Source organism: Notamacropus eugenii, chromosome 5, assembly GCF_028372415.1.
Source record: "Notamacropus eugenii isolate mMacEug1 chromosome 5, mMacEug1.pri_v2, whole genome shotgun sequence".
Classification (NCBI taxonomy): Eukaryota; Metazoa; Chordata; class Mammalia; order Diprotodontia; family Macropodidae; genus Notamacropus; species Notamacropus eugenii.
This window is the reverse complement of record NC_092876.1, coordinates 364,482,367-364,503,457: the sequence shown is the minus strand read 5'-3', so window position 1 is coordinate 364,503,457 and position 21,091 is coordinate 364,482,367. Positions and strand designations below refer to the sequence as shown.

Genomic DNA, 21,091 nt, shown 5'->3' with positions numbered 1-21,091 from the left:
ATAACTCCACTGGAAGATTCGAATTTGTCGGGAGGGGTGCTGGAGGGGAGGACGTGGAGTTGGTATTGGGAACAAATAAGCAAATATCGTTAGCGTCTAGTCCACGATGATTATTCAAGAGCTTTGACTTCAAAAAGAAGGAAAAAAACCCCAAACGTCAAATAATCCCCTCCCGTCCCTCCGGCTGCAACCAACCAAAAGCGATTCCTGTCTCCTCCAGAGGCTCACTCACCCTGTTTTCTTTCGCTCTGTTTTGTTTTACTCAGACCCACCAACCTAGATCCCAGTCTTCTCCCTCCCCCACCCTACCCTAGTCATCTCGTCCAGCCGCGGGATAGCCTTCTAAAAAGAAAGATGCACAATTCTAGCAGAGAAAAAGAAGGGCGGGAAGTAAGGGAGCGGAGTGATGTTTCCGTATGGGAGAAACGTGGAGAACTTGTCCTTTTCTCAGCCAAGTGGGAAACAAAAAAGACATAATGTCACATGAGTGATACTAGCAAGACCTAGGAAGTGGCAGTCCCTCGGGAGCCGCCGGGGTACCAGCCGAGACGATGCTCCCCGGGGATATCCTTTGCTGGTTTCCCTTTGGCGGTGCGCGTTCCCGAGGGGGCGGGACTCCCAGGGTGGAGACCTGCCTACTCCAGTATCCCTGGAGCGCGCTTCGCACTCCCCATCCTCCTAGGACCTTTCTAGTGCCAGGCTCGCAAGGCTCGGTCCTGCAGCGCCCCTAGGCGGCCAGTGGGCGCTTCAACCACCTGCTCTGTTTAGCGGGGAGGGGTAGGAGAGAGACGTTGCTGGGGGGGAGTGGGGGAGGGGAGTTTGAGAGAGGGTGGGGAGGAAGGAGGAGAGAGGGAAGGAGAAGCTTACACACGCCTTCCAGTCACTACCACTCAGAGCCTAGTTCCCTTCGATCGCAGCTGCGGCTGCTACTGCTGCCCGCCGCTGCCACTGCCACCGCCACCGCCACCACTACCACTGCCTCTGCCGCTACCGCTGCCACCTGAGGAGAACTGCAAGACCCGCTGCTTCTCATCACCTTTCTCCAGTGATTTTTTTTTCATAGCACCTGGGCTTTTTTTTATTGCGAGTATTATTATTGCGAGAGAAAGAAATTAAAGAAAATAAGGACCACCTGCAAATTACAAAATTACTCAATTGTCTCTACTAGAGGGAAAAAGCTCTGGTGGTTCACCAGCAGGGACGGGAACTGTTTTGGGGGTTTTGTGGGGGAGGGGAGAGTTGGTGGCACTGGTTGTTGGAAAGTTGCGTTTGAGGAAGAGGACAAGGTGCAGCCTCAGATCCTGGCGGGGGGGCGGTGTGTCTGTGCAAAGCTGCTGCCCCCCATTCCCCTTTTCCCATTCCTAACCTCCAAGTGGTACTGTTACCGAGAGGACTGGAGGACGACGCCCCCCTCCTGTGAAGTGGACTGTGTTCTTGCACACAGAAGAGGAGGAGGAGGAGGAATATGGCACCGAAAGCAGCCCACTCCTGTCGCCTGGTCGTAAGCCTCCTGATCTCTGCCGCCGTTCTTAGGCCAGGTGAGCAGCAGCGGAAACGTGGCCACTCATAATGCCAGGGTGAAGAAAGCGGGGAAAGAGGGGGGACGTTTCCTGGGACCTCCTCCTCCAGTATGCCCGGGGCTATGCGCAAAGGCATTTAGAGGAGGGAGGGAACTGGTTGTGGGGGGCCAAGAGAGTGTTCTTTTTGGAGCTGGGACCTGTCACTCGTGCCGCCTGTTCAGGCTTTGCTGGTTTGTTCAAGTTTGGGTGACGAGCAGGTGCACTCTTTGAATCTCAAGTAACTTTATATAAAACTGAGGGTGTGGGAGTGATTGTGGGAAGACGACCTCTTTATCCCTCTTCCTTCATATTCTTATGTTCAGTGGTGATTTTTTTTCTTACCTCATATACTCTGTGAGTGTCTCTACAGTGTCCAAGTCCACGTCATTGCCTTCCATGCAGTTTTTGCATATTTAGATATGGCAGGAAATAATCGCAGGCTACTTTTTTTCTTGATGAGTCCCCCAAGACTATATCCTATGGCAAGAACAGGTTGGAGATCAGAAGAAATTGACGAGAGAGAGAGAACTGCATCCTTTTCCACACTTGCTGCTTGAATATGGTTTTCCCTCCGTTGGTGTGTGTGTGTGTGTGTGTGTGTGTGTGTGTGTGTGTGTGTGTGTGTGTGTGTGTCCAGAGGAAAACGGAAAGGGTTAGGAGCAACACAACCAGAAATGGCATCATTAATGCCTAGGTTTCTGAGAGGTACATGGATTGGTGGTTTGTGGTTCTTCCAGTTTGGGTGAGCTAACAGTTCTGAATTGTGTCTGGCTATTCAAAACCCTTCCCCCCACCCCCAACTAAGATGTCACACAAAAACCGTTTCCTGACTTTCCACCTCTGGTCTGGCTGAAGTCCTTTTGGACCACTATTGCTGAGGTATAGCAGCCACTTGGCGGTCACTTCCTTCAGAGTGCGGCAGTTGCAGTATCCTTGCTTGCTCCTTCTCCACCCTTGAATTTGATTTAAAATATAAATCTGTATCCAATGTATATTTAAAGTTTTTACATGTTGTATGACAGCTAGTCGGGTGTTTCTGTTGATTCTTTTCCCGCATTTAGATCATAAAAAGAAAGCTCACTTTCTTATTGTAGCTCAACATAATTCAGAGCTCTTCAATTCTTTGCTGAGCAAAGCCATCAAACGGGTTTTAGAACCTCCAAACCGCTCCCAGGCAAAATGAAAAGAGAGAACTGTTTGTGGTGGTGGGGTGTCTGTGCCTGTGTTTGGGGGGGAGGGGACGGAGGGGAGGGAGAGAGAAATGTGAGAAGGTTTGAATGTGTTTTGGGGGGGCAGAAGAGGAGTAGGGTTGGGAGTTTGCCTCTCTCCTTTTTTTTTTTTTTTTAAGTTGCTTTACAGGTTGAGGTAATGACCTCACCTGCAGTCCTGAGGCAGGCTGAAAACAGCCCCAGCAACAATTCTTTAGCGTTTAAGAGGAGAAAGAAGCTAAGAGTTTGAGGGGGTTTTAAATGTGTGGAGGGAGTTGGGTGAGCTGAAAAGAGGGAGATGAACGGAGGCAAAATTAAGGAAGAGTGCAGGGTCAAAGATTCTGCAAGATTTTAGATCTCTTCACTTTTCCACAATCTCAGTGACCAAAAGGGAAGTGAGCTGGATAAAGAAGGGGGGGGAGGGGGAGAATGGCGTGGGAGAGTGATGAAGCCTATAAAATGCAAACCCAAAAAATGAGCATGTAAATTTTTTCAGTTTAACCATTTCGTGACTTTTATGGAATAATCTTAATTGATTACCTCCCTTCCCGCTGCTCCCCCCAATTTTCCTTTCCTTGCGGTTGCTGTTGTTATTTTCTGTTGGACACGTCCCTGGTCAGGTTTCTCTGCACATTGAACAGTTAAGCAGGGAGTGGTTCTGCCTCTAAAAACATTTCTTTCCCCCCCGCTGTGCAGTAGTCATTGCAGCGATATTTATTTTAGCCCCGAAGGATTGTGTTGCCAGCAGTAAATGTACAACACGAACGCGTGAACAGTGCTGGGAGAGTGTATAATACACACACTGTCACATAGTAACAGGAGCATACACACGCACTGTCTGATGCCAGGCTTCCTCTCTCACTGAATAGTAGGTTGGATATTGTAGACCTGAAAACCGAGAAGCCAGTTACTGGACTCGCCAATGTGGAAGTAGACCCCCTTCCAATATCGAGGATAGAGGTGTGAGGAGTGTGTGTGCATGCTTTGAAAAGCTCAGTGTCAAACGCAGCAACTAAAAGTCTCATAGTAGCTAAATGTACTTTCTTCAGACCCCTTTGAAAAACTGACCCCTGTGGGAATGCAGTATAAAAGCCTGGTACAATAGACTGGGCAAGTTAGATCTCTCTCCTTCCTCCCCACCCCCCTTTTTTCTTTTTTATTTCCTTTCCAGAGCTTTTTTTTTTTTTTAAAGTAGTGCTTGGTCGGATTGGAAGAACAAAAAAAAACTCCAGTTTGTGAAAACTGCTCTCCTCTTTCTTTTCTTTTGCTTTTGTTTAGCACTCTAGCATATTATGACTTTTAGTATCTATAAGACCTTCTATGAACATACTTTTGCTATGGGATGTTACTATGTACCTTTTGGGGTAGGGGATATTAATCACCAAGACTGAAGTGAATATAAAGGCTAAGGAGTATGTGTTCTGCATTCAAGGTAGACTCATTATTCTTGTAGAAAGAGCGTCAGCCTGTGGTGACATTTTGTATTGCTTTAAGAAAGGCTTTGCCTGATTACATTTACAACGATAAGAGGTTATTGAGGTAGAGCTGTGCAATTAACTGTTTCTCCTCTGGGGTCACCTATTTTTGTCCTCCTTTTGAAGTTTTCCAAATTGCTTATCATTAAGACTGATTCCAAAATGGAAGTTTAACAACAGTTGTCACACGTTACTGCTTACTCTTCCCGTGTGAATGTTTTTATCGACCAGGCCTTAAAAATCACATTTGGCATGCTTAGTCTTGAGGATGTCGATGTTCTGATTTTTTGGTCAATGTTTTGATTCTGATGTAGTAATATTAAAACAAAACAAAACATACTTTCAAAAAACAATTGCAGGGTAATTAAGTTCTATATTGTTTTATTCTCTGTATTTTCTTTTATATCAATCTAATGTTTCTTGTGGTACAGTAGGAAATAGCCTAGACTGGAGACCTGGTAGTCTGGAGACCTGGGTTCTAGGTCTAGCTCTGCCACCAACCTCATATGACCTTGGGAATCTTTAACCTTATCCTTAAAATGAGTCAGGCAAGATAATTGCTAAGATCCCTTCCAGGTCCCGAACTGAATATTTTTATGACATAAAGGTTGAAAAGAGTTTCCTTGAGCCAGATAGGCAGACTGAGGTTCAAATTGTTTGTTTCAAAGATTCTAATGATATTAAATCAAAACCTTATAGGCACAATCAGGGAAAATTTGAGTTTTAAAGATTGTTTTGGAAAAGTAGAAAGCAGCATGTGACATAATAGATAAAGGACTCGCTAGGAAGACCTGGGCTCATGCCATGCTTCTGACACATATCTGTGCCACATAGGGGCCAAGTTACTTTATCTCTCAGTCCTACCAACTCTTTAAGATGCTGAGAAAGGTGGAAATAGTTTGGGATGTTTCCACATCAACAAAATCATGTCTATACCTCCTTACCATAACTACTACCACCACCACTATCCTGCCTTAACCCTAGGAGAAAAGGAACTATTGTTCCTAAACAAGAGTCGCTATTCTTTGTTCTGTAATTCTACAGATTCCATAAAAATATCTTAAGATTAAAGTTCTTCAGTCAGGGAACTGGTATTGGGGAAATAAGGAATCTAGTGAGAAATATACTGGCACTTCCTTCCCCCTCCACAAGAGAAGGTGCCATAGCGTTGGAAAGCTTTTGGACTTAAGAAAATTGTGGTAATTTAACCTGTCTCCACACAAATGGCAAGGTGCTTTTAGCCAACCAGTAAATAGTTCCTAGACTAAAGCAAATGTTATTGTTAATGTTTCATTGTGGAAAACCTTTTTCTCTATATGCTAAAGCTTGAAAAGTGACTATTCAATGTGGTAGAAAATACTTATTAGTCAGTGTTTTTAATTTGAAATGTTTGAGGTTTTTGTTGATTTGTTTACAAGTATAGATGGAGAGTTTACAAGTATAGATGGAGATCCAACCTGAATTTTTAAAAATTTGATTATTCAGAAGGGTCAGTATTCTAAGATTCATACAGTAGAATATAACTGGCAAGGAGACAGGAATTTTGTGCCATTTTCAGCTTTTCCACATGCACATGGTATGACTTTGGAAGAGAGTTACAGTAGTTCCTACATATTCTATTCCCATGGATAAACTCAAGAATCTTCGTGACGCTTCCTTACTTTTGTAATCATCTCATAAGTAAGGCTCTGTTTAAGATATTTATTTGCACAACATTTTCAGTGCTTTAAATGAAACCTTATTTTAAACAGAAATTTATACATTATTAGCAGCACTTTTTTATTTCTTACAGTCAATGAGTGATTTGAACATCATATCAGAAAGCAAGCAAAATTGTTACATTTTTAAAGTTCTCCAAAACACCTCTCAAACCAGTGATACTTGTAAAAACTGAGTGATATTGAAGCTTTTCAGCAGTACTTTTGTGTCATATGATAGTATTTTGTTTCTAACTCTTTTCATAGTCATTTTTTTCTTAACTTTAGCAACCACACCTCTTTTTGTTCTGCTTATTAGTGTCAAATAATTTCAAAGACTTCTTAGTTCCTTGAAGCTCTGGATTCAAGTAGATATATACAGTACTTACTCCAAATATGCAGACTGATAAATATGGGGAACTACTGAATATAGGAATGTAATTATATATATATATATATATATATATATATATATACACACACACATATTTATGTAGACATATATATGAGTCTTATACCTCTGTATCTGAAAAGTATATAGCTATAGACATAGTTATTATGTACAACTGCAGCATGATGTACTATATAGAGGGTCAATGTTTCTATCAGGAAGACCTATGTTCAAATCTTGTCTTTGACAAATTATTTGTATGACCATGAGAAAATCACTTAACCTCTCACTGCCTTATTGTTCTATGGCAATGTTACAGGTGAATTGGAAAAATTGGAGTTATTCATTTACATTAGTGTAGGGAGTTTTCATATCCATCCACAAGTGTGATGTGAACACATACTTGGGAAGAGGGATAAACTTAAACCTACTTAATTTTAATGTGTTAGGGTCATTGACAGAGCTACACAGACATGCAGTTTCCTAAACACATAAAAAAAATCTGAACTGATCAAATACTAATAGAGAACATGTTTACCCATATTTGAATTAACTAATAGAAATTTTATTTTTATATTTTAGCTTCATATTCTTTTTTGTAGTAAGAGATGAAACAATATATATTTTCTTCACATATTTCACAATCTTTCTTCACCAGAGAAGTACTTTATTTTTCAAGTGGAGAACACAATCAAAATTAAATATTTCCTTTACATAAAATGATCTCCTAATACATAGTATCATATGTCATTGTTTGCAGTGTTGATTGTATCTATACAAAATGGAAAAAAAAATACTATAATAGCTAACTTCTACGTGCATTATTCATGTTAAAATGTTTCATTCATTATGATTTCTTTATTAAAGTATCATATGGATTATGGTTTCTCTTTTTCTTATCGTGAGCCGAATACAGTATAGGTTTATGTACTTCATTGAGTACCAGCAGCAAACATATGATGGAATTCAAAAAGCATTTATCAGTCTTAATCATAGCTTATGTTCCAAGGATGGAATTAGTCATTAATGTTCCCATCCTTTTTTTCTTTTTTTTTTTTTCCCCATTCAGGTGTGTGTGTGTATGTGTTTAATTTTTGGCTTTGGTATATGTTGTATCAACATAAATAAATCTTTTGTACCTGAAATTCACAGTCCTTTTTTTTTAAATGAAGTTACATTATGAGTAACAGATTAGGTAACTAGACTATAGCTACATAACTTCTCTTTCTTGCTCCCCTTCTCTGCTTTTCTTCTCATCTCATAAAATCATAGAAGCTAGTTGGAGGCTTATATTCTTCCAAGGACAGGAGAGAATATTAAGCATTTTGATTTAAGAGGCACTTAAGTATTTTGATGTAAAAGGTTTTCCTTCCAGCTCCTACTGGTTTGCTGAGTTAAACAGAAATTGTAATCATATCAACAAAGGGCTTAAATAAAGAATAATCATAATTCATGTCAACAAGAACACAAAAACAAAATTTTCTGGGGATAAGTCCTTGAGTGAATTTTTCATTCTAATATTTTAGAAAGCATTAGGTAACTATATATGCTTTACACTTACAAATATCATATTTTCAGAAATTTGAACCCTAAACACAACATGGCTTTCCTGAAGTCTTAAGTCTTTTGGAGTTATACTTCAATTCATTGTTGAGGCTGCAATCTCATTAATGTGGATACTGCCTCTTTCTTATCCCTGTGTGACTCTTAACTACTCCCCACTCCCACCCTAGAAAAATACTGGAAGAGCTTAGAAAGCTGAGACCTTCTGTGTGGGATAACAGATCTCTCAATGCTTTGTGTTCCTTAGTCTCATTATTGTGACTTAACTAAATATTTGTCTCAAAACACTTAGAAGAGTAGTGTACTGAAGTAGTGCTAAAGTATTCACCTCTAAAACTTGCTTTTCATCATGAGTGTAATTTTTTTTAATAAATTCTTTTTGGTGGCAGTTTCAGGGAAATGTTGTTTTGGGGTTAGAGACCCCATATTTTTATCCTTAACACTTATCACAACACCTGGCACCTAAAGAGTACTTAATAAATGTTTTGTTGATTGATTGATTGACTGATTGATTGTTAAAGTTACTTAGCCTTATCAGCTTTCTCTGTAGCTCTGGAGCCAAGCCTAAATCTCTCCCATACCCTCTGTTCTCCCACCCCCACCTTTAGAAAAACCCATATTCTTATCTAGAATGTTTGCAAAAGGCTTCAGAGATGCCTTAATCCAATCCCACTCTTAAATTCTTTCCTGAAGTAGTCAGAGGTATTTGCCAGAGGTAGCCTGTGGCCTGACTTTAATTGACAAACAGGAAACCTGGCTGTGGATTATTAGATAATCCTGTCTTCTGTTTCAGGCATCTCTGAGTTGTCAGAGAATTCTATAAAGTGAAAGTAGGATAATGGGACAGTAGTTATAAATGACACAAGTGAAAGGACAGGCCAAGATTTGACTTTCTCCTGGCCTGAGAGTAGGACAGAGACCTAGAGAAGAGGGTTAGTCATTGGGACTATAATTCTTCAATCATTTTTAGTCTCACTGCTTACATCTAACAGTTCAAAAGCTTCTAGATATACAATCTATCAGCCCCAAATGAGAAATTGTAGGATCATAGATTTAAGATAGCAAAATGACCTTAGATATATCTGAGGTAAACTCCCTTCTTTTACAGATGAAAGAACTGAGGCCTAAAGACATGAGGTGATTTACTCAGTCATACAGATGGAAGATACCAGAGTTGGAATTTGAACTCCCAGTCTTCTGACCTTAGATGTGATGCCTTTTTAAGTGTAATATGCTGCTACTATAAAGAGATTCTACTACTTTCCCTATGCTTTGGAAACTTAGCAGTTGGGGAGATAAGAAAGAAGAAAATATAGGAGTAATGAAGGCCACCAGAACAATTGAAGACAGTGACTAAACTAAAAGGGAGAGACAATTAGTGTAGCTGTCCTGAACTGTCAGCAGAGTGCTTTCTCATAGAGAGGTTGCTCTTTAACATTCACATTGCTTCATCATCCTTTCAGTATGAGTATGGAGAGAAAAGGATACAGTTGTGTCAGATGGTGATAGGTACATCACTGAGAGAAACATGGAGTGAGGCACAGGGTAGGATAGGAAGGATAGGATGGTGTTTTGAGGATTTGCCTTAGGAACACAATGTACTTGTTATGGCTCTGTCCTTGAAAGAAAGACTGAAGACACTCTGAGGTTGTAGAGTCAGAATCATAGAACTGGAAGGGTTAAGAGGCAGAAGCCAGGATTCAGAGTTATTTAGAATTGAGACAATTGTAGCACAGCAAAGTCTCTTGTAGCTTTCCCTTTTCATATAAAATAGGGTTTTATTTAAAGAGTAACTCTGTAACTTAGAGTTACTTTAGCCTTAAATTACTGGGCCTATCAGGAACACTTTAACTTGATGACATCAGGAATATATTAGTTAAAGAGAATGTGCCGCCAGAAAATCTTATGTACCACTCTATTAGGCAGAGTAATACTAACATTTACAAAGTATGAACTTGGCTCTTAAGAGTATTGGGTGGAGGTGTTGGTAGTTGTTTAAAAGGTATCTGAATGCTGAAGCATATGAGTTAAAAATAAAGCAGTAAGAGCTTGGCATATCTATCTTTCCTGGACCTACCTTTGCACCTCAACTGCATCTTTCTCATCAATTTTTGGGGGCTGTTGTAGGCACAGAGAGCCCATGAAAATGTAACCCAAATAGTAAATATTCATAATATCACTCAAGCACTATTTCTTTTGAATGAAAAATGTATGCTTCCATCACCTACAGTCCATTTCGCCTTCATGACACACATTATAATAAAATATTTATTAAGTCATCTGTCATTTGGCCAAATAAAAGGAGAAAGAAAACGTTTTATAATTTGCTATCTGAATATTTAATAAGATCCTATATATTCTTTACATTGTGTCATTCTATTGTGTTTTTGAAGGATACAAGACCTAGAACTAGCTTTGATTTATCTGTAAAGTAGAAAAATTGAAACTAATAGACTACTATAGTTTTTTTGTTTTTTGCTTTCTTTCTAGTCACCTGAATAACTTCTCTTATGTCTTTAAAGTTGAATATTTGTGGGACAGAAAAGATAATGAACATGAAGCTGTTGAACAAAAATGGCATTGACCAATATAGTTATATATTGACCAGTGCCATTTTTGTCATAGGACTTGATGATGTACTTCTGAAAAAAACCCCAAATATTCCCATTTCAAATATCTAGTATTCCCAAAAACGTCTCTGATGGGGATTTCAAAAAATAAGTAAATAGTCCATCTTAGGTTCTTAAACATTTTCTCTTAGGTATGACATAGATGGTTCATTAATAAAAAGTTTGCAGAGACTCTTCACCAAGTTGGTTGTAGGGATATAAATATTTTGGTTACAGAAAAAGTCACCTACTAAAATATACAGAGGCATTGTGGTCTTTATTGGTGGAGGGATTTGCCCACACCTCTGAAACTCCTTCATGAATAAATGTGAATATAGAAATGAGATCACTTCCATTACAAATGGTTGTTTCTCCTTGGCTAAGTCATATCAATTACTCATTTTCTGTAACTTAATGTTCTCTTTCATGAAGCCCTTTCTTACTCATTTTAAATCTTATATAAAATAAGAAAATGGACACAAATAAAATAGACACATGCATACACTGAAATTCTGAGCAAGATCAAGCTATTGTGTGATCAATCCCTAGTTATTTCTTGGTGGCAGGGAAGGCTCAGTAGCATGCGTGGAAAATGGCAGCATATCCTAGAATGCTTGCCATAACTATGCCTCTTTGATCAGAAGCTGAAACTTTTTAATGTAGTGTAACTCTAAAGTTGGTCTACTTTGAATCCACCTTCTTATCCATCTTGGAGAATTCCTACTGCACACTAGGAATTAGATTGTGTTTACCCTGCTATCAAAGCCAAGATAAGAGGCATCATGTGATTCCTAACACTATTGACATTGTACTTCATTACACTAGTGGTGAAGAATTCCATCATTGTTTGTCCATTGTAGGTATGATAAGTGATGAATTGTATGGGAGGACTTATTAATACCCTTTGGCAATCTTTGAGAAGAACTTTTTTTTTAATTCAACAGTTTATTTTGAAGAGAGTCATTTTTTATGGCTTTCTCAACAGAGCTTAAAATAATATATTTATCAGGATTTTTAAAAAGTTCTCCAAAAAGTTACCATCTACTAAAAATAAAACTGTGCTCTCTTCTACTTAATGGAATTCTCACGATATGATTTCTATCTTTTTTTTTGCTTTTGTTACAACTAAAAGTTAGAAAATTTATTTCATAACTACTTTTATAGAAAAATTAGATAAAAGAAGTGAAAAACTTTCAAAAATTACTTGTTAAAGGTAAAACAAAAACTTATGCATTCTCTCTTTATAAATGGATACCATTAATATGCTAGCTTTGAAATTCACATAATTAGATGGCTTCTATTTGGATTTGGTTTGCTATGTTTGTTTGTGGTAGATGCACTTTAACCTTCACAAACATTTTCTTTGTATGAGAAGAGGTGTGCATAGTTTTTGAGAGGAATTTTTATGTTAGTTATAAGATTTATAGCATAATCTTGTAAACAAGTTTTCATGTTTTTGTAGGCTTTAAGATGATGAAAAATGGGCATGACTCAAAATATGAATAATACTTTTGCAAGTAGACCTATGAAAAGAAATAATAAATATTTAGTTTTACTGTGGGTGGATTAGTCCTCACCCAGCCCTATCCCAGTGGATGCTAATCTAGTACTCTAATGTGATGATTCTTTGAGGAATGTCTGTATAGTCTAAGATTAAATTGCATTTCTTACCACACTAGAGTGGCAAATCAGTACCTGTTTATTAAAATAAGGCCTGCATCTGCTCAGCTGTTTTTTTTTCTTTCACAGATAAGAAAGATGGCTTTTTTTCTAAAAGAATTGATAAAATAGTGAAAGGAGTAAAGTTTCAGGGTGTGATTTGGAGTTTATCATTGTTTAGAACAGTACTGTAATATTTAGTTAAAAAGAACTTGAATTGGTTTTGAAGTGTTTTCTACAGACAACTAGAGTACCATGAACCTACTTCATGATAACCAACAAAGATTAATTTTGCTGCTTAATTTCTATAGGCCAGTCAATGCTGACATGGTTAAGTGGATCCATACTTCTAGATCAGCATTTTTCCATTGTGCAACCATAATATAATAGAGCTAATTTATTCATACTAGGAAACATTTAAACTGTGTGGTAATTTTCATTTTGCTGATGACATAAATTATATTACTTTACACTTACATTTGTAGATATATTTGACATATCACTAAAATATTGGGAAGTATGTTGATATTAGGATATTTGATATTAGTAAATAAAGAGTGTAGTTAGATGAGTTTTATTAGATTACATGTTAGAAAAAACACAAATTGAAAACTGTAATTTTAAAAATAATCTTGAAGGAAAGCCTATAAGAAATAGAAATAAGAAAATACCAGTACTGAAGTTGTCAAGATTGGATAATACAATATGAGAGATTATTCCTAGAAATTAAAATGTGTTTTCCTTTCCAGACTTTACATAAGAGGGAATTGTAGTAATGGCCAAATGGAAAGAATATTTTCATTTATTATGATGATGGTAATGATGATAGCAACATGTTGATTTTAAATAAAGGCACATTTTCTCAAATATAATTCAATAGAATTGAATTCTATTCAATATACTCAATTCAATATACTCTACTACCTTTTTGTTATATACATAGTTAATTTCTTTTTTCAATTAGGAAATTATCTATTTTGAACCTAATATTAAACATCAATAGAACTAAACTATTTACATTAAAATAAATTAATTTCAGCACATAAATGGATTTACAATTTTCATTCATTTCAATCTTTGTCCCCTCCTTTTCATTCACATTTTCCTGTTATAGGACTCTAGTAAATTTGTACTTTTTCTTTTTTTCTGCTTGCATTATTTCATAGAGGTCCTAGATTTGTTTATATTCTTTATACTTGTTTGTTTTAATTGCACTATAGTAAGATGTATGCTGGTAAATATTTAACAACCAGCTTTCTGGAAAAAAGTGTTCACGATACACATTTAACTTTAATCTGAATTATCAACATTTTTTCTTTCTCTGCAAGTCTAAACAATCATCAGATTTGTAGTGTTTGCCAGTTCCCAAAGTGTAAATGCTTACACTGCTAATTTATGCTAATAAATGCTAATTTAACAATTAGCTTCTCTCCAGCACTTCAGCACCTTGTTAATATATTCCTTTATGTCAATGTAGTGAATTGAGAGCTGTTCTCAGAGGCAGGAAGGTATGGTTCATGCCCCTTTTCTGATATACTAATTGTATGATCCTGAGCAAGTCACATAACCTATTAGTGCTCTAGGATACTTTTTCAACTACAGTTTGCAGAGAAGGTACAGATCTTTACTGGTAGAGGGAATTTCCTTATTTGGGAATTTCCTGTAACAATGAAAGATTGCTAGGTGCCACGGTGGATAGAATCCCAGACTTCGAGTCAAGAAGATTCATCTTCCTGAGTTCAAATCCAGCCTCAGACACTTACTAGGTGTATGACTCTGGGCAAGTCACTTAACCTTTTTTGCCTTAGTTTCCTCATCTGTAAAATGAGCTGGAGAAGGAAATGACTAACCACACAGTATCTTTGCCAAGAAAACCCAAAATGGAGTCATGAAGAATTGGACACAACTGAATAACAACAACATATCAATAAAATCACAGGTCCAGTCCCTATACTACTGCTGAACCTATAGATTGCTTGCATTTAAAAAAATAGTTATAAATAATGTTGTTAAGAAAGTATTTGAACAAAAATACTTGCATGTTGATATATAGATGTGCGTATTCACATTATTAATACATACATACATACATACATATATATACATATATATATGGATAACAAGTGATACGATTACTTAGGTAACTCTTACTTCCTTCAGCCAATAAACATCTGTTAAGCACTATGTGTCAGACCCAGTGCTAAACTGGGTATGCAAATACAAAGATAGTCCCTGACCTCAAGGAGTTTAAAATCTAATGGGAGAAGACCACAAGAAAGATGAAAAGAAGGAATTATGTGGCCCCCCCTAAGGCATGACAGAGAATTCTAAGAGGTCTAGAAGCAGTGTAGCTGGTAAAAAATGGAAAGTCAGCTTCATTTCCCAAATTCTTTAAGTAATCAAAGACATCAATAATGAGTGAGTAGACCTGTTTCTGCACAATCCTGCCAGCATTAAGTTTTATTGCTTTTAATTATTTTTGTCAACTTGATGAGTATGAGGTGAGACCTCAAAATACTTACTTTAGATCTCTAGGTAAGAGGTTGAGGATTTCATTTTCAAATTATCAACAATATGTTTCCTTCTTTTTAATTTACAAAATTGATCTCCAATCCATGATGGAAAAATAGTTGAAGGATATAAACAATTTTACTATGATGCATTGAAGAGGGCCACTTAAGGATGAAAGTGAATGAGAAAGAATAGATTTAAAAAAAGAAAAAGAATCCTAATGGAGATTTAGAAGGAGTGGCCAACAATTTTTAGTATTTTGTGTATCAAAATTAACTTATTTAAATATAAACCATTTTAAAACAAGTTAAATTAGTTGAATTGTTGTACTATTCAGAGATGGGAGTGGTCTAAAGAGAAGCCTGTGTAGCTGCTGGCACAGGTAGTATGCCAGGTGTGAAGCTTTGGCCAGGCTCACTTACTTCCTATGGTTTGGTTGGTTCATGAAAAGGAAAATTCAAGCACCTTATTACCAAGGTGCTGATTCACTCCAGAGAAGCTTAAGGAACAGGACCTATATTCTACAAGATAGGAAGGATAGGTCATAATTTCCTTATACTTCATTGCTTGGCACCACTCTGTGGAGACTGGGGGAGGAGAATTCAGGGTCTGATAAGGAGGCTCTTAGCACTCAGTCCTCTGGCCAAGGCAAAGAAGAGCAGTTGATTAGCAGCAACTTCCAGCAGCTTTCAGATCCTTGCTGTGACCTGATTTATAGTTGGAAGGATAGTGAGGGAAAGGTTGAATAGGTGTCATACCACATTTTACTATGACAGGGCAACACTGGCTAAGAATTCTTCAGAGTTCTGTCAGCCAAGGGACAAAGAAGGCAGGAGATGCTCATCTGTTCAGCCCTGGCAATCAGTAAGAGAACTCAAAGGGATTTTCCACTTCTCTAGAAGGATACCTAGCCAATCTCTGGGGCTTTGATACAGCTCTGGGGGCCTGGTTAGTTGGGGGGACAAAAGGGTGAGAATTCTCTCAGCTCAGGCCAGTTTGAGATACTCTTTGGAATGTTGGGGAAAAGTATGACTCCTTTCTAGACAATGATATTTCCAGGTCTAGACCAGTACATGAGCCACAGGTGGAATAAGAAAAGCCCTCAGTAACTTCTGGACCCTCTATCCAAATAGACCTGGATATGGGAGGTAACAGATGGTTCCAGTTTGAGAGAACTAAGGGCATAATGCTACATGTCAGGTTCATTGGTAGCTCAGACTCCAGGGCAGCAGGCCAGGATGGTGGCAAAAGAATAATTAAGGTGACAATCTCTCCTCTTCTTTCGTGATTTTTCCAATTTTTTTGTTTTCCATTTCATCTTTGTCTTCTTCCCCTTCTGACTGAAAAAGAGGTGCCTAGGTAGCAATTCTTAATAGGTGAGAGTATTTGTGCAAAGCTGGTTCCTATGGCTTCTTGGTGCTGTGGTATTTTATAGGAAGGCCTTCAAGATGATTCTTTTTGACCTATGTAGAGAGTTTTATTCAAAATTTCAAAGTCTAAGCTTAAATTTTGTTACAAGAGAACATGTTCATTAAACTGATGAATAGGAATGAGGAAATACTGAATAAGCAGACTCTGCTCACTGAGTTAAGTTGCGGATATAACCTATTGATCTTTTAAAGTAGACAGTACCTCAGGAGGAGCAATGAGCATTACCACATCATTAGGGTTTATATAGTAGAGTATATACAAAAGAATAAACAACTTTTTGTGGTTACTTAATGTATATGTCAGGTCACCAATGCGTACGTGTGTAATAATCACAGTTCATTTATAGTGCCCTTAGAGGAGATAATTTGGACTTACACAGGATCATTACTTCAGGTAAGTCACCTGAAGATGGTTACATAATGACCTTTAAATGCTTTTCATTGTATTTGGCTACATGAATGACTTATAAGCTGTAGGATGCTATAGGAGAAATATAAAATAAATATTGCATTTAGATTTTGAAACAATTTTTAAAGGAAAGAAACCCCAAAGATTCTATTAGAGGATGCCAAATAATAAGAGGTATAGCCCTTGGGTGATTTCCTGATGTTTGACCCAGAGTTTGGTCTCAGTTAGGGAAGAAACAGGAAGACATCCCAAAAAAAGAAGATAAATTTAGATGCTGTTATTAGTGTTAGCCATTCACTAATCAGAGATTCATTATAATGATACTCACCTGGCTCTTCCTAAATATAGGGGACATATAGGGAATTATTAGTGCAGTAAAAAATCACTGGATATTATTTTTAGAAACTCATAAAAATACCTAACATCTAACATGTATATGGTGCTTTAAATTGCTTTACACAATCTCCTCATTTGATTCTTACAACACTCTGGGATAGATACTCTCCCCATTTGACAGATGAGGAAACTGAGAACCAAAGAAGTTAAATGATTTACCCAGAGTCACATAGCTAATAAGTGTCCAAGGCAAAATTCCAATCCAGGTCTCCCTTATTTCAAGTCTATCAGTCTTTCTACTATGCCACACTGTCTCTCCAGGTGATATCTCTAAAAATTAGAAGAAGAGAAATTATAGACCAGGCTGCTTAACTTAATTGTTGGTAAATATTATTAAATTAAATTAAATATTATTAAATATTTGAACAAGTCAAACTTCACAATTTTTAAAATCTATAATTTTGTAAACATTCTGTGCACTGAAGTTGCCACCTGGCAACACTACTTTAAAATTTTGTAGCAAAAAAAATTATCAACCTGTGCTTGATGATGTTTCTTTCTGAATTTAGTATACCTAGCCCTTGAATTACAGTCCTGTGCAGTATGGTTTTGATGTCCAAATTAAAGCATTTCTAGCTGAGTAAGAAGTACCAGAACCTGTATTTCATTAGAATTCCCTTGGAGAACCTGAGGATTAATATGATTAATCAGAGATAAGCAGCTTAAAATATAAATGGATGATCTCCCTTTTGGTTGAAAATATATTGATAATTTTGAATAATGTAGATGGGGGGAGGTGTTGAAAACACATTTCACTTAATTTGAAATTCTGCCTATGGCTGTCTTTCCTGGTCTAAAATATACTTAAAAAGAAAAGGGTGGATACATAATTAAATAGATGGCTATAAAACTAATAGTTCACTATAACTGTAGGATACCATATTAAATGGTATTTGAAAATGGTCTTCTTGGACCTACTATTTTTCATTTCAATAAGTCCAATACCATTAATTTCCCATTATTTATAACTTTCTACAGTCTATTTGAGTAAATGTTATAACATACTCACTAAAAATAAAGTAACAATTTGAGAGGTTGTTGCCATGAGGCAGTTCATGTTGGGTTTCCAAGACCAGTGAAGGAATTCCTAAAATGATAAATTTTTTCAATTAGAAGAAATTTCCGATGTTATCTAATCATCAAAATTCTTAAAGAGCCCTCGAATTATGAGTAACTCACTCTCCTACAAGACAGTTCATCTGATGTTTGGAAAAGTCTCAGAGCTAGAAAGTTCACCCTTTTATTAAGCTCAAATTTTCCTCCCTATAGCTTTCACTTGGGGGCTCGATTCAGCCAGCATAATATCATATGCAAACAGGATCACTTTATGGCCTTTAGGGAATAGCTTTTAGACTCAAATATTAAACTGGATTTCCTGCATGCAGGTTACGAACAGCTTTGTCGAGCATTTGTCTCTCTGTTTTTTGCTTCTCCTGACATTAATGAGCAGAGGACTATTGAGCAAGGTTATCTCTATTGTTATATCTCTCAAGGAATTGATATTGTTTAGGAGACACTTTGGAAAGGAAGTCTTTAAGGCTTATTTTTCTGTATGCAAACAACAAGCATTTATTAAGAGCATCCTACTTGGCTATGCTAAATGATGAGAAGATAAATATAAGCAAAAAGAAAGAAAGAAAAAGAAAGGCAGTCTCTGCCTTCAAGGAACTTACATTCTAACTTGGAAAGACTTTTTATAAAAGTGATCTGAAAAGTGGAGATTACGGTAAAGAAGTTACCTGTTCAGGGCCATAGTGTCAACATCTGAAGTCCTGGAAATCAGAAGCACAGCCAAAGAAGGAACGATGAAAGACTAGCCTGGGCTGGTCCCCAAAATGCAGGCCCCCTTGATGAAATCACCAGTGGGAGAAGAGGAGGTCTGCATATTCTGGGCTGAGAAGGCCACACATGCTGGGGGAAGTTTTAGGGTGAGGCATTTGAGAGGTGGGAGCACAACTGGGAGAGGAAAATACCTGTTTCTTTAAAATACCTTCATCAAGCAAATGTGATGGTGCCAGGCCCAATCCTGGACCTTTGGGGCAGTAGAATGTATGTCTGTAATAGTCTGCCATTCTTATAAGAGTTCCAACCTAGTTTTTTAATCCAGGAGAAACAAAAAAGCTATTATTAAGTGCCTACTATGTACCAGATTCTGTGCTACATATAGGGAATAAAAAGAGGGAGAAGTCTTTGCCTTTAAGGACCTCAATCTAATAGGGGAGAAAAGGAAAAAAAATACAACCAACCTATATACAGGATAAATGGGAAATAATTAAGAGGGGTTGGAAAAGGCTTTCCTGTAAAAGACAAAATTTTAGTTGAGACTTGAAGGAATCCAGAAAAGTCAGAAGGCAGAGATAAGGAGGAAAAATATTCCAGGTTTGGGAAACAACCAGAGAAAATATCTAGAATGGAGAACTGGAGTGCCTCCAGCTCCAGTGTTCATGGAACAAAACTGTGGGCTGGGGAGGGGTGGGGTGAGCAGTGTCACTAGATCAATAAGTAGGGTTATGAAAAACATTGAACCCCAGAGAGTGTATGGTGCCTTCTGTTAGCGCTTAACATGCCCTACTAACAAATGTATACAATGGGAGAATTCAGCAAAATTCTTCCATTTGTCCTGAACCTAAAGTGGAGAGGTTTTAATAGTCCAAATCCCTCTTTTCAGATCCCAGACCACTCAAATCAAACTCCTAATCTCAGCCTAGAAATCCATATATATTAAAAAAATCTTATCTACTAGAACCTCACAACACCTGTCAGACTGGCTGACATGACAGAAAATGACAAATACTGGAGGGGATGTGGAAAAATTGAGACACTTAAAGCATTGTTGTAGAGTGGTGAAATGGTCCTACCATTCTGGAGAGCAATTTAGAAGTATGCCCAAGTATGCTATAAAACTGTGCATACCATTTGATCCACTACTATGTGTCCCAAAGAGATCAAAACTGCTCTTATAGAGCAGCTATTTTTTTGTGATGGCAAAGAATTAGAAATTGAGGGGATGCTCATCAGTTATGGAGTGGCTCAACAAACTGTTGTGATGGAATACTATTGGATTACAAGTAATGATGGTTTCAGAAAAACCTGGAAAGTTTGATGCAAAGTGGAATGCGCAGAATCGGGAGAATATTGTACATAGTAACTGCAATATTTTAATGATGATCAGCTGTGAAAGACTTAGCTACTCTGATCAAGAAAATAATCCAATATAATTTCAAAGGACCCATGATAAAAAATACTACCCACCACTAGAGAGAGAACTGATGAACTCTAAGTGCAAACTGAAACATTCTTTTTTCACTTTATTTTTATGTTTCTGAGTATGTTTTCTTTTGCAGCATGGCTAATATGGAAATATGTTTTGCATGACATATATAATAAGCACTATACTGCTTGCCTTCTCAAGGGGTGAAGAAAGGGCAGGAGGGAGGGGTAGAATTTGGAACTCAATTTTTAAAATGAATGTTAATTTTTTAAAAAATTAAGAAATATTTAATGAAATAAACATGTTTTTAAAAAACCTTATCTGCTCTATTCCTCAAGGCTCTCTCACATATCAGCCATGTAGCCCACTGAGAAGACTTGGCAAAATTCCCATACTAGGTGCACAGTGGATAGAGCAGTGAAGTAGGACCTGAGTCCCAAAATGGCCTCAGATACTTGCTAACTGTTTAACCCTAAGCAAATTGCCTAATCTCCATCAACCTCAATTTCTTGAGCTATAAAATGATGATAATAACAGTTTGTAAGGATAAAATGAGATAATATTTTTAAAAAATGTTTTGCAAACCTCAGTACTATATAAATATCAACCATTACTCTACTGCTGCTGCTGCTGCTGCTATTGCATCCCTAGAGCGTCCTTGGTACTGACTTGAGGTCCAGTTTCTTATGTCAGGCCAAGCCATCATTCCAAGCAAAACAAGATTCCTCAAGACAGGGTCCTTTGAGCTAGTGCGGGAAGAAAGAGTTGCGCCTGAGGCTCAATGTCTCAGCTTTGGACATCACAGCTTCCTCTGTTACTACTGGGGAGCTGCTGACACCTCAAAAAGATGATGTTCAGTAAAGTGAAGGCAGCAACAGTAACAAATAGAACACAGAACAAAGAGAAACCTAGATACAAAACTGTTGTTGTTCAGTCATATGACCATATTTGGGGTATTTTTGGGCAAAGATAC

At 37.5% G+C, this 21,091-nt stretch overlaps 1 protein-coding gene across 2 annotated transcripts in view; it reads left to right on the top strand.

Annotated features, from left to right (window-relative positions):
- Positions 1-651: 651 nt before the first annotated feature.
- The window catches only part of ALCAM (activated leukocyte cell adhesion molecule), a 248,022-nt gene continuing 227,582 nt past the window's right edge, over positions 652-21,091 (top strand). For both annotated transcript variants that reach the window (XM_072614127.1, XM_072614126.1), the window contains exon 1: positions 652-1,538. In XM_072614127.1, coding sequence (XP_072470228.1) covers positions 1,466-1,538 — 73 coding nt within the window. In that variant the 5' untranslated portion in view covers positions 652-1,465. The remainder of the gene's footprint in view (positions 1,539-21,091) is intronic.